This window comes from Ammospiza caudacuta, chromosome 2 (genome assembly GCF_027887145.1).
Source record: "Ammospiza caudacuta isolate bAmmCau1 chromosome 2, bAmmCau1.pri, whole genome shotgun sequence".
Taxonomy (NCBI): Eukaryota; Metazoa; Chordata; class Aves; order Passeriformes; family Passerellidae; genus Ammospiza; species Ammospiza caudacuta.
The window spans coordinates 16,592,318-16,607,097 of record NC_080594.1 but is presented as its reverse complement, the minus strand read 5'-3'; the positions used below and the strand labels follow the sequence as shown (position 1 = coordinate 16,607,097).

Genomic DNA, 14,780 nt, shown 5'->3' with positions numbered 1-14,780 from the left:
AATCTGTGCAGTTTATAGACCCACTATAGCTGTCACACACACTGCCTAAAAAACCTGTTATGTTGAAGACTGTACTATGTATTTTTAAAAATAAAATTACCTCTATAAAAATATAAATATATATATATAGATACATAAATAAATGAAATCATTACAGACAGTTAACCAAGGTATCCTTTAAGTACTGCAGTACACTTTACATATAAGGAATGAGCAGGGAACATTTTCTAATATACCTTCAAAACAGGTCATTGTGAATGTACCAGTGCTGTAATATGTACAAAAACAACACAAAAGTTGACATCCTGCTGTTAAGCCCCAAGCTCACTGATATTAGCTAAAGGATGTCACCAGACACTGAAGTTCCAAGGCAAAGGTGACATGGTGGTGTTCAGTCAAATGTTGGACTCAATGATCTTGGAGCTCTTTTCCAACCTTAATGATTCCATGACTCAGTAGTATCTGGTAGATTTCATTTCAAACCCTGTATTGGGGTTAAGATTCTTGAAACAGTAATTGAGCCATAAAGAAATCTCTGCCTTTTTTCTTTTGAAGGATAGTTTTCCAAACTCTTTTTCATTATCAGTATTGCTTATCTTAGTAACTCTGCAGGCTAGGTCTTCATTGCTTATCAAAAATAGGTTTTATCCATGATGTATTTGAGCATTCTTTTTCCTTTTTTTTTTTTAACCTAGTACAGTAAAGTGAATGTCTCAATGTTTATTATGCATCTTTATGCCTCAGGTTCTGAGTTCTGTGACTAAAATGTGAGCATCAAGGAGAAGACTGAGGGGAGACCTCATCACAGTCTACAGCTGACTCAAATCAAGTGGAAGTGGAAAAGCAGCACCTCTCTCTTGACGATTGGTGATTGGTGAGACGACTTGAGGGAATGGCATGAAGTTGTGTCAGGGAGGGTTTGGGCTGGATATCAGAAAGTTGTCTTTTCCCTGGAGTTGTGCCTCCATGATTCTAGTTCTCTACCATACGGTGTAATCAGCAATTTGTCTTCAGTGTTGAATTTCTATTACTGCTGGCATGTACAAAAAAACTACAAAAGAAAATGCTCTGTTCTGATGAGACTTACAAAGGAATATGAATTTGAAAGTTAGTAATTGATATTACATACTAGAATCACACTCCAAGCTGAAACAATGAAAGAGTGCCATGTACAATATTTTTACTGTTAAAAATTTTTTAATGATTTTACTCACTGATGATGTAGATTAAGTTACTAACAACAATGTGGCTTATTCAATTAATCCATTGTCAAATTTAGAGTTATAATAAAATATCCCAGACCATCAATAGAGTAAAAATAAGGGAGATCTTAGAACAAGTGGGATTACCAGCTGTATGACACCATTGCATGATGTATGGTTCCAAAAGGCTGAAAATGTTCTGCAGACTTCTCAGTAGTCTGAAGAATAGATTATTTTCAGTTCGGCATGTATCTCTACTTGCCTGTGTTAGAGGATTCCAGACACATGCTTTAGATGTTTCTCCCTGAATAGAATAAAACAAGGAGTCTTTACACAGCATCTAACAGTCTCACAGAAACCTGCTGCTATAACCTTTTGTGCCTATTTCTTGGTTTAAGGAAGCTTAAATGAGTTTATGGTGAAATTTCTGAATGGTGGTGTGAAGAGGAATAGCAAAACCATCTCACATATGGGTATACAGAACTTTAAAGAAAGGGGGTACATCAGCAAGAAATTAGACAATGTTTCCTAATTTTCACTTTTTTGTAATCATTAATGGCAAATTATGGCTTGTAAAAACTTTGCAGAAGGAAAAATATTTGAAGCTGTTTTCTTATACTTGTTTTTTGAATTTTTTATAATTCAAAACCAGTCTGTCATGTCTGTTTGCCACAGTTTTTGTAACTTTTGAAAGTAATGCTTTAAAGTTAAATATCATCAATTGCTAAGCTGTGGTAATACAAACTGTCAGTTCTCCGCACAAAGAGCACTCTGAAACTTCCCAGGAATTGTGAGCTATATTAATTGCTGGTTAAGTTCATTTTAAACAACTTTGATTTTATTTATGGCTGTAAAACTAAGAACTAGGTAACTGGGATGGGAGCTATTGCTCTTTTAGCTAGTTCAGTAGTAATTTTCTAATTTTGTTTGAAGACTTGAAATTCCCAAGTAACAGACAATTTGATCATCTAAATTGTAACCTGGAATATACAATTTTTCCCAAGAAATATATGTGCACAATTTTTTTTTTTGAAACAGGGTTTAGATGCCTCAAACAGAGCTACAGCAGCCTGTCTCTAATTCATGGTCTTAAAACAATTAGCTGGTACTGCCAGTGGAGCTTATTAAAAAAATTATTACAGGTTTAGAGATTTCATTTTGGTTTTAGATTATTACGGATGATAATATGAGGAAAATCATAAAATCAAAACAAGGTTGTCACTAGGGGTGGCATGAATGTGGAATGGGGCATCAAGGTTCTTTTTTGGACAAAAATTGCTGTAGCAAAAGCAATTTTTTAAAGCAATTAAGGAGTTTTACATTAACGCGCATATTGGTGAACAGTCAGCAGCAGCACGGTCAGTAAGTTTCAAATGACAGGAGGGACTTGGACCTGTTGGAATGAGTCCAGAGGGGGCTGCAGAGATGGACAGAGGGTGGAGCACCTCTGCTGTGAGGAAAGGCTGAGAGAGCTGGGAGTGTTCGGCTTGAAAAAACAGAAGGTTCCAGAGTGAGCTAATTGCAGCCTTCCAATACCTGAAGGGAATCTGCGGGGAGGATGGAGAGGGACTTTAGACAAGGGAGTGATGGACAAGAGGGCATGGCTTCCCACTGAGAGAGATGATGTTTAGATGGGATATTAGGAAGAAATTCTGCCCTGTGAGGGTGGTGAGGCCCTGGCACAGGTTGCCCAGAGGAGCTGTGGCTGCCCCATCCATGGAAGTGTTCAAGGCCAGGCTGGACAGGGCTTGGAGCAGCCAGGTCTAGTGGAAGGTGTCCCTGCCCATGCCTGGTTTGGAACCAGAGGGTCTTTAGGGTCTCTCCCAACCCAGGCTGTAAATAAATTGCCGGCGTCGCGGGCCATTCTGTGATACTGTGAATTTCTAGAATGTGCCCTCTGAGGGGCAGCATTGAAGAGCAGGTTTCTGTAAACAGCTACTTCTAGTCACACTAGGGATTAGGTGTAAGGAAGGGATTAAAAAGTTAGAGCTTGTTCTCTGTTGTCTGAAATAATTGGTTTTCAAAGGTAAATCATATGTTTGAGAGTGTTAATGCCAAGCTGTCAATAACCCTGCAGCATCTCTATGCTGATGTGAATAAAGTGTGTAAATTTGCACCTGTTGATTTCTGACAATAGTGAATCTTTCCCAGTAATATTTCTAACTTCAACTTTCGTCTTGTTTTCCCTGCAGAGTTTCTCAAGGGTCTTTGGCAGCATCATATCTCAAAGGTTTCAGTTTTCTTTCAGCAGAATTAGCTTTTCACACTTTCTACCTGGAATTTGCTGTGGAAGTGATAGAGTTTTTCACCACTGAGGTTTTCAAATAATTCACAGTGTAGTTACTTGCAGATGATCTTAAGGCAGATGTAAAAATTGCTGAGTTGCTGGGTTCAGCTCCTTTAAATCCACATTACCTTGATTAAGCCAATCTTTAATTTCTTGGCAATGATATCCTTTATTAAACCTCTGTGATCCTATGTAAGTGAATTCAGCCACTGCATATCAATTTGCCATTAATTATAAATTTGCTTATTTATAAGCAAATTTTGTAAGTCAGTGCACAATGTATTTTCCTGCTGGTATTAATGATTTAATTTAATCTGATGGGGGTCAGCCTTTCAGAGAATAGAATTTTGGTGAAAGTACATTATTTCACCTGTGCTAAAACACTACCTAGGCAAGGACACTGGAGGTAATACCCAAGAAAACTAAGGAAATGCTCTGTTGCTTGCTCCAGTTGTCAGGATATGGGATGTTGGATTGTTTTCAGGCAATATATATATTTTTTTTTTAGTTGATTTCTTCTTGGAACATCTTCCATATGCTAGAATATTTAAAGTGTATTTTTAAATAGTGACTGGCAATCTGCAAAACACCATTTTAGCTTCAATGAGATCATATGCTACTAAAATATACTTATACTAGGACACTGAGATGAATTGAAAGTAGCACAGCTAAAAAGTGAAGGCAACAGGTGTTTTATTAGATTGCAGATATTGGCTTTTTTAACATCTGTAAAATAACTGCTGCTTCATCCTAAAACTTTTTGAAAATTTGCATGTTTCCACTACTGAATATCAGTAAGTCCCATTGTTCCTAATGTAGTATATATTCCTTTAAGGTGTTTTTGACTAATAAAATGTGATATCCTCCTCTAGCACATCACCAGTTTCATAATGTGATGCAGGACTGAAAGACTTTTGGTTGGATACTAGGAACCTGATTACTAAGAGTATTCTGAAAAAGGAACAGGGCAGGCTGTGCTCCTACACACACACACACACACACACAAAGACCCCAAACCAAACCAAACAAAAAAAAACCAAAAAAAACAAAAAACAAAAAAAAAACCCAAAAAACCCCACAACACCCTGGAGTAATCAGCATTCTGTAATTTTCACAGAGATGACTGTAAGGTGTATATGCAGTCTGTCAGGAAGAAGTATTTTTTTGTGTTGCTAGAAATTGGAGATTAATTTGTTTTGGTGCAATTATTTTAATCATCTCTTTAGTAAGTAAGAATTGTGAGATTTATCTCTACCCAAATGCCTTGGACTATTAATTTGAGCCAGTCAACAAAGTGTATCATCCTAGACTTCAATTTCCCCATTGTTTAAAATTAAGATCTTCCCTAGTTTACTCTTACAAAGTAATTTAAAGAACTTTTTAAAATATGCTGTTTGAGTCCATATTGTTGAGAGTTTTAGCACAATTATCCCAAGAATAGATAGTTGATAAAGCAATTACAGTCAAATCATTCATCCTGATGCTGTGATCTTCTGTATGCAGAATGCTATAACAGTCTCACATTTTAAAAATATGCCACCTCCCATAAAGTAGCGGTTTTGGGTGACTAATCATTGTGTATAGCACAGAGCTGATATTTAAATGCAAATTGGGGGCCTTTTGTGCAGTTTTGGATCTTAGCTCACAATTCAGAGGCAGCACATTTCATAGAAGTGTGTAACTGTGTCCAGTTCTGGGCTCCTCAGGACAAGAAAGACATGGAGCCTCTGGAGATGGTGCAGCAGAGGCCACAAAGATGGTCTCTGATGAGGGTTCTGGAACGTCTCTTAGGAGGAGAGATTGTGGGAGCTGCACCTGTTTAGGCTGGAGAAGACTGAGATGAGATGAGATGAGATGAGATGAGATGAGATGAGATGAGATGAGATGAGATGAGATGAGATGAGATCTCAATAACCCATACAATATTTCCGGGGAGGGTGACAAGAAGATGATGCCAGGCTCTTGTCAGTGGTGCCCAGTGACAGGACAAGAAGCAATGGCCATAAACTGCACAAGAAGTTTCACCCAAACATGAGGAAGAACAGTTTCCATGGAGTGAGGCAGAGCACTGGAACAGGCAGCCCAGGAGTCTTGTGAAGTTTCCCTCTCTGGAGATATTCCAAACCCACCTGGACAAATTCCTGTGTCACCTGCTCCAGGAGACCCTGCCTTGGTAGGAGGGGTTGGACAGGGTGATCTCCAGAGGTCCCTTCCAAGCCTAAAAGCTCTGTGATTCCATGAGTCTGTAAATAATACAGATTTAACTAGAAACAGTGAAATTCAAAAAAACATGGACACAGTGGCTGCAACACATAAAATGATGATCTACTTAATTTGCAAGTGGACATGCTATTTAAAGTGAGTGCAACTGAAATGTCAGTCTGGAAATGTGGAGTGTCAGAGCCATCTGGTAAAAAGCACCCTGCCCTATTCAGACATCATTTATGTCCAAGACCCTTACTGTCATGGCTACTGGAAACTTTGCCTGTCTTAAGATTTCATGTAGGGAGCCTTTCTTAGGCTTTTCTGTAATGGCATGTAACAAAAGTATCAACACCATCTGAAGTACCATTTGTCCATACAAAGCAATATTTTACAATTTGGGGTAAACCCTGGCTCCATGAAAACTGATGCAGAATATTTTTGTGACTCCACTGGAGCCAGGATTTTCTGTATCTTCCAATACTTTCACAGTAATTGGATGTGGAGCTGGACATCAATACCAGCTGCTGATAATATTGAGCTGTAGAATGTTATTTACTATAATGGTTGTGATCAGAGGCAAATCTGTCTTCTGCCCCTTCCAAAGGAGACATTTAGGGAGGAACCCTCAATCTTTTCACACACATTGAGAGAAGAGAAAATGGTCGGTGTAGTCATAGGTGCAGTCCAGCTTTCCACCAGCTGTTTGGGCCAGAGCTCTGAAATCCCACTGCAGTTAAAGGCAGCCTCAGGAGATACCTAACTAATGGTGTAGCTGTCCAATGCCTTCCCAGGTCATTCCTGGGGTAAAGGTAGTGTGGGTCAGATATTTTTGCAGTTCACTAATTTTGAAGTATAAAAAAGGTCTTTTGAGGCCATAAAGGCAACTGGCAGCTTCCAGAGTTTTGCCCCGGTGAGATCAGTCGTGGTCTAGGGTCAGAAGGTGAGAGAGTGAGGAAGGATGAAAATTTTACTTTAACCCTTCACGTCTTTATTTGTCCAGCAATCTCTCTATATATCAGCTGAGCCAAGGGAATCTAGCAATGTGTCTATACAGATCTGGGTTAGATGAGCTCTTTTTATTGGAATTTAAAGATGAAATATACCTTCACATACATTTTGAAGGAGACCCCCTTTTCAAGCACAAAACAATATTCTGTAAAATCATTCTGTAACTGTTCTCCATTTTTCTCCATTTGTTTCAATGACAGTGGTAGCACTCAATCAAAGAAATCATGTAGGTAGTAAATGTGCATGACAGGGATTAAACTTTTATTTTCTGACAACAGAAAATAAAACTTTAAACTGAAGAAATTCATCTCTTGCAATACTTCAAGATTTATCTATTAAATTGCTTGCCAGTAGTTTGAAAAAAAAAGCTATCTGAAATCACACTGGGAAATCCTCTGAGTTCAGTCAAATCTCTGAGTCAGCTTCATTTATCACAGCCATCACTGGCTGCTCTATAAATACATCCACTTTTGCAGTCTACACATTCTGAGATTTGCCTGTTATCTTCTCAGAAGAGAAGGGCTAGTGGCTTCTCTTCAACAAGCGTGGCTCAGTCAAAGCCAACACAAACCTAAGCCCAAGAGGCCGAGTGCATCAGTTGTTGTTAGCTTTGATAGTCCCTGCTATCATTTGAGAGTGTGCTTGCAGCCAGTCCAAGTTGGCAGAGTCAGCCCAAGCTGATTGGAGCTGCAGACATTTTTGCTGACTGGAGTCATGCTATCTTTGCCAGTTTGCTGGAATAGACACAGACACTGATTGGGTCATGCTGAAAACATTCCTGTCCTATGAAGCAAGTCTGTTTGTATTTCAGGTTTGCCAGGACTAATGAATTAAAAATCTTGGGCTCACCACAGTTTGCTCTTTAATAATGCCTGTAACAGAAGGATTTTTTCCTCCCTGAAGTGTGACAGCATCGTAATCTCTCATCCCTGGCAAGGAGAGGAAGGAAAATCAGAATTGTGGAAAAGGGTTATCTTTTGGGACAGCAAAGCCTATGGGAAGTGCAGGTAGCAGCATGTTGCCCTGACAGCTGTCTCAGCTTCTCAGACCTTGTCAGTTTGTTGCTATGCAGCAGGTGCAGCCTTTTCTTTTATTGAAGCTTTACTCCATAAAGGCAACGACGAGCCAAGGCAGTGGCTGGCCCTGGATTATACAAGTGCAGACACTCCGCTAAGTGAGGTAAGGCAACAGGTGTGAAAAAATCCATAGAGCTCTAACCTAGAGCATTTAATCTGAGTTCTGCTGCAGGTTTTTTACAGAGGAACAGCAGCCAGCCAGCTCTATAGGCAATTGTTGGGAGGATGAGAGCTGCTCATTAAATCTGATTAAGTTCCAGGTTGCCTACTCACTCTCATCTCTGTCCACAGAGACATTGTTCTTCATTCATGGGGAAAGGATGTGGGGAATTAGGGGCAGTTGGTCTGCATGTTTCACAGTATCACCTTGTTTGCACACAGGCTTTTTCCATTCCTCTCTGTTCTGTGTGATTGCTTTTTGTGATGAAGAGAAAAAGAAAAATCCTTTTTTGAGGATTTCGCAAAGGAGAGAAGGGATAAATGCAACATTAAAACATGATAACAGTGTAAATGCTGTGTATAAGGATTACTTCTGAATTAGAATAAAATGAAAATTTTCTTTTGTGTTTCAATAGAATTCATAATTTCTTACTGAAAGGATATTGATTTTTGCCCTCACAGAGTAGATGGTTAAAAGGGTTAATTTAAGAACATTGCAGACCACAGAGTATGTGATTGGGATAAAAAACAGTCTTGTAGCAATGTTGTTGTGGCAACTTTAAAAACTCTAGCAGAAGGCATCCTTTTAATTTCTTAGGCTATGATGTGAAATGTGAAGTATACTCTTATGTGGAAGACCACTTGAGATAGTCAGTGTCAGAGAAAGTGTACTAACAGCACAGAACAATGAAAAGCCTTCTTTTAAGGATTTGCTTATCACTTAAAATCTCTTCACTTGGAGAGGATATTTTCTTTACCTTGTATTGGGAAGTAAGGAAGGGAAATATGTTTACGAATTTTGCATTGGTAATTCTGTTGTATTTTAAAAACAATCAGATGTCTCAGATGTTTCTTATGAAGTGAGGGTGGGGAAGAGATCAAGAATGAGCAGAAGGTAAAAATTATTTACTCTGATGCAATGCAAAATAAAATATTTCAGTTGATTCCAAGGGTCTTTTCCTGAATCTAAAATATACGCGGCTGTGATTTATTTGGCTTTTCTTTGCCTCTGCTCCACAGATAACAGATCTGTTTTTGTGGGTCTTGAATACTAGTAATGGGAAATTCAGAGCACTCCCTGATATCCTTCATTTACTAGCAGAAACAGACACTTTCAGCTTCAAATAAAATTTATTCAAAGTAAGGATTTTAGATTATTTGTTGTTATTGTAAGAAAAGATTATGCACTTCAAAGAAAAAGTAATCATATCACTCTGCTAGCTAAATATAAAGAGAGACAAAGCAAATAAACAAGAAATGCTGAAATTAATGGACCCAGTGCAAATTTGATCCTCTTCCACTGATTGCATGGCATTGATGCCAGAGAAGTATTTGATTCACTTGTACACCACCAAGGAAGATTATACTCCTGAAATAGTGTTCTGTTCTATTGACTTTTTGAGACTGCCAAATAATTCAGTATGAATTGGAATGACTTGGTAGCATTTTCATGCAGTACAATAGCTACTTTACTGTAAAACTGCAAGACTATTGGCTTGGGAAACTGGCTCTTGTTTTCACCAGCTAAATGCTCTGTTGTCTGCTCACAATGAGTTAGTAAATTCATTGTATTTTCCTGATGAATTTGGTTTCTAATTCCCTAAGAAGTTTTCATGGTAATTTGAAAGCATAATTGTCCACCCATTTGGTATGAATACAATGTTGGACTGCTGGATAGCAGTCCAGAGTCCTAAAATAATTTCTTTATGGGCAGATCTTTTGCATGCACAAAGTCCCACTAACTTCACATTCTCCACACATGGTGCTAATCAGAAGACTAATATCTTTGAATTTCAGCAGCTTTGTGGTAGATAATCAAGGGGATTGTTTGCATTCAGCTATTCAATAGAATTTAACCAAAAGTGTTCATTCAAAAGGTTAAATATACTTAGTAGAGCTCAGAGTACAACTTCTGAGGGCACAGAGATGTTTTAATTATACTGTTAGTAGCTAATTCTTTTATTGCTCAACAGTTCTTTAGTGCCATATTTGAAATGAACTAGCAGTTTTCTTAATGGACAGGGTTTCATCACAGTAGAATCACTTTTTGGAATCGATGGTCTCAGAAGAAAGGCAGAGGACTGAGTAAGGTCCCAACCCAGGAGCCAAATCCATGCAGACAGACCCCTACACCTGCACAGGCTTCCACTGAAGAATCACCACCAAGGTTTGGAGATTTTTGGCCATGAAGTGTGTGACTTGCAGGAGCACTTGGGCTGGGGGAGCATGGGTGGAAGGTAGGAGGATGAGTGCCTCCTCGTTGACACCATGTGGAGTGGTGTGCACGGTTCCAATCACAGGGCAGCCTTGGGGTCATGTTACTCTCAACTCCCCACCCCTTCTTCCTTCTTCACCTTCAGAACCAGGCAGTATTGCCACGAGTCAAGGCTGGCTGAAGGGGCAATGGCGGGGAGCAAGCAGGTGAGAAGAGAGGCAGCTTCCTTTGCCGCTGTTCTTTCTAATCTATAAATAGCAAAAATAAAGCAGATTCTGCACTGAATTTCACTTAAATTCTTTTTAAATGGAAAAGAGAAATGGCGCTCCCTTGACTTTGATTCTAAACATCTAGCTAGGATGGGAAAGTGCATGAAAAGCATTAAAACTCATTTGTTGAATGATGTCACATGCTCTGTAATAAATATATTTTTTGTACTATTGCAGCTGGAGCAAACAAGTAAAAGCATTGACTCAAGTGCCCACATGATCACCACGGCCAGGGTACCTGCTGATAAGCCAGTACGAATTGCCTTCAGCCTTAATGATTCCCCAGGTACAGTTCAATTTATGGAGTAAAACACTATGCTTTTAAATTTAAACCACAACTGCTTTTAAATTTTACATTAACTTACCAGTGTTTACAATATCTAATGTAGTCCAGTGAAATGGATGGATTTTTTTCATGAGTGGTATCTTGTGGTCAGTTTTCCTGTCTGATAACTTTTAATGTTCCATTAACAATTTCATTAGACTAAATCCACTAGATTGACAGTTTCAATCTTTACTTTCTTTCAGTGGTTTGTGGAATGCAATTAGGATGGTAATTAACTATCAAATTTACCTGCATGTGCAGTACGTCTGATTGTGTGGAATTGCAAAACAGGAAAAGTAAAAGGATAAATTTGTCTAGAGGAGGAAGAGACTTTTCCTAGGGGGAAGGTTGGAAAGTGCCACACATGCCCAGCTTGGTGAAAGGTTTCAGGAAACAGGTGCCCCACATGGCACGTTCTCTCAGACAGCAGCAGAATTTCATTGATGTTTATCCTATCAGCTCATGCTGAGGGAGTATTAATTTCCCCAAACATACCCTGTACACACATGGACCCTTTGGAGTAGATAGATATTATTGGTTTGGACCTTCAATATTATTAAGGACCAGGGAGCTGTTGCCAAACACTGAAAGTCAAAATTAAATAAATCAAAGGGGAAGCTTAAAAGCATCCCAAAAAAGTGGGCTGCTGCTTTTGCTAAAGGTGAGTGCCTGGAGTCAGGGCTGAGATGTGTTTATGGCATGAGGTGTAAGGACAACTGAAACCTATGCTGTTGAGAGCTTTATGGGACTCTGCATTGTAGGATAATGTGATGGTTGGTGCCTGAGGTTTGTGTGAACAGAATCTCAGCTTGAATGCAATTTACTATTTAAAAAATATTTTATAATATGTGTTATCTTTCCTAGCTAATTGTTGTGTACTACTAATTTTCAGCTACAATACTGAAATACAATCTCATCCCTTAAGCAAGAGAATTAAAAACCAAACATTTTCATATATTATTGAACCTAACTTTCAATTCATAAAGATGAGTGACAAAGAAAGATTAGGACAAGGAATATAAAGAAACATGTGATAATCTATGTGCCTTTTTCATAAATTAAAATAACCTGGTAATTATATTTTTATTAAAGAGACCAGTAAGGAATCATTCAAATCTCTCAAGATACAGTCACATGATAAATTTCTTGCAGGAATTATGGCATAGATAGGTCTTGAAGAGAGATGTAAAAGAAAGGGGAACACTCTTAGAAATGATGAAAAAATAATGCTAATGTGAGACACTGAAAACAAGTCAGGGAAAGCTGAGACCATGGGAAAATCAAAGAGAGCAGAGTGGTTTGTGACAAGAGACGGCAGTAGGAAATGACAAGGTTGTGAATAGCTTGCAAGAAGGGAACATGAAAGGCAGGAAGCCTAACTTCCTTAACATTGCATCATATTTTATTTTCTACCTTTTTATCCTGCTAATAATTCCAACCTCTTTCTTAACCTTTACAAAAATAAACTCAGTTAGGGAAAGGTAATCTTTTTCTTCTGCATATTGTTAAATTGTTCCAAATGTTAAAATTGTTAAAATTGTTAAAATGTTGAATCCTTTATTGTATTGTCCAAATGTTCCTACAGTATGCTATCCAGAATCTTTATGAGTACTGATAAAAAAGAACAGCAACCAGTAGAGTGAGTGCCATGCTCCCCTCTGCATCACATCTGCTTGGGGGCTGCCCGGAGGTCTACACTAACATTATTGTTTTACCATACCATAAGAATTTCAAGTGCTTTTATGTTAGGTATATTTCAAGAAGGCAAAGGAAATAAGCTTTTAATAGGTGTAAAAATTTCCAGCAAACCATAATTGAATCAAGAGAGTACAAACAAGTATTTAACATATTTTTTTTAAGATGAGTTACAAAAACATTCAGAAGATAGACAATTAGGTATTCTGTAGTAGGTGCTTTTTTTTCCCTTACTCTTTTATATTTTTTCACCTTTTTTTTTCTCCTTGATGTGATATTTGTTTTCAGTCCAAACAGGAGTGACCTGATGTGTGATAGTAAAGCATCAGCTGAAGCTCATGCACTGCTAGGATACAATAAGTTCTTGGCAAGGGCTAAGTGGTGAGGAAATCTCTCTGACTTAAGCTTTTCCTTAAATTCTACCTCACTTGAAAGGCACAGTGACACATTTTGCCAAGAAAGGCTGCATTCTCCTTCCGGGGGCTGTGCAACTGCTTACTAGGAGGAACTGACAGCATAACTGGATATAAAAAGAGGAAATGGAATGTTTCTTCTGGGTGGTGATTATCTCACTGGCTAGGATTGTAACCAAGCAGTGGGTGTGAGGAGCACTGAAAGGCAAAACTACTCTCAGTTTATGAAAAGAAATTACTTTGTGTTAACTGACCTACAAAACCAGAGCTGGCCTGTCCTGAGTGTACAAGAAATAATGTGTCTTACATTATTTGTCAGTCAGCACCTGATGACTGAAATTCTGGCCAGCTTTGTGAGGTATTTTTAATGTGATAGTAGAGTAATCAGTTCCTTAAAAGTCTCAGGAGCAGCCCATCAGAGGGTGCTATATAAGAAGACAGTTTTATTGTGTATCTCTTATTCCTGTATATATAAATGTCTATGTTTGGCCCTTTCACTCAAGTTCACTAACACATTTCCCAGGGTGTGTCTGTGCACTCTGTCACAGCAGTTTGACTTAAGGTACCATTTTAAAGTAATGAATTGGAAACATACTGTTTCAACCTACCTTATGTCACTTGGAAACTAATGCAGCTTGAACTGAATGTGGTGTTCCAAGATTCAAATAAGTGTTCCAAAGTTGAAAATTCATTGTGGTTTGTCAGCATCAATTTCATGTTAACCATGAAATTGAATATGTCCTAATTTTTATCAATCTTACAAATACATGAACTTCATGGGATTTTGACAGCTGGGTTTGTTTTGTGTAATAGTTCAAAGGGAAGATTTGTAGGTTCATCTGTCTTTACATTGCTTTCTCAAATAAAGGCTTGAATCTAGCTGAAAAGTTCTGCTCATGGTATGTGGTGATAAATGACTGGGTCTGAAATTGTTAGTGAGTTCTTTAATTTGAAATTAGTCTACCTCTGACAGCATTTTACTGAAAAATCACTGACAACAAAGGCAAAACATAGATCTTCTAATGAACCTAATGAACCTATCAGACAGTGGAACAGCATCATATTTTTGCAAGCATGGCAAAATTACTCATTTTACTCTTTTTTATGCTCATTATCCTAGTGACTACAAGGAATTTTTTGCTTTTTTGGTTTATCATGCTAGACTGTTTTGCAGTGGTTGCTTCCTCAAAAGCAACCTTCAAATTCCTACCCCACTCTCATATTGGTTGTGATGGCTCCAGGGGTTTTCCAGCACATTGATTGACGACCAGGATTGCTGAATATATATGGCTAAAATTTACAGAGCTAATTTCATAAATCTACACCCAACCTACAGGGCTTGGTTCTTGGGGGAGTAGATGGGAAATCAGGTGAGACAGCCTCAAAGGGACATTCATCTGAGGATGCTTATGTTTCAGTGAAGGTACATGAAGCAGAAGGACTTTGCTCTTACCTCTTCTGTTATGGACTGTTTCTATTTTTGTAGGTCCACAACTCTCATTATTGAGCAAGCCTTCACATCCTATTCCTGGGTGGGGCAGTGGCCGTTCCCCACTATTTTACCAGTGAGGTAACTGCGAGGTTGTGCGAGGTCGTGGCAGGCAGGGCTGGGAATAGAAGCCCTGGAGCTGCGCAGAGCAGTGCCAAGTTGCAGTCACTTAGCCACACAGCCTTCCAGGATGAATCTGATGAGTCTGTGCTTGTCTGCCAGTGCCCAGGCCCAGAGCTGCTGCATCTCACAGTCCTCCCAGGGCCGAGGCTGGACTCTGACAGGCGCTTTGCCACTGTTGTTGGTGCAAGTTGTGGTGCTTGCAGTTCAGTTTGAGCACTTTTCCTGTGCAAGAGCTGATCCACTTACAGGATAGCAGCCTACTTATGTTACCAGTTTAATTCTTTAATTTAGGAGGAAGAGATCTGAATACATTG

General features: G+C 38.7%; 1 protein-coding gene across 2 annotated transcripts in view; it reads left to right on the top strand.

Moving 5' to 3' along the window:
• Positions 1-9,970: 9,970 nt before the first annotated feature.
• Positions 9,971-14,780, top strand: part of MAP3K7CL (MAP3K7 C-terminal like) — a 28,960-nt gene continuing 24,150 nt past the window's right edge. The window contains exons 1-2 of one of the 2 annotated variants that reach the window (XM_058800089.1): positions 9,971-10,104; positions 10,599-10,707. In XM_058800089.1, coding sequence (XP_058656072.1) covers positions 10,638-10,707 — 70 coding nt within the window. In that variant the 5' untranslated portion in view covers positions 9,971-10,104; positions 10,599-10,637. Of the gene's footprint in view, positions 10,105-10,340; positions 10,359-10,598; positions 10,708-14,780 lie in introns of those variants that run through there. The other variant, XM_058800088.1, reaches the window with a different exon arrangement.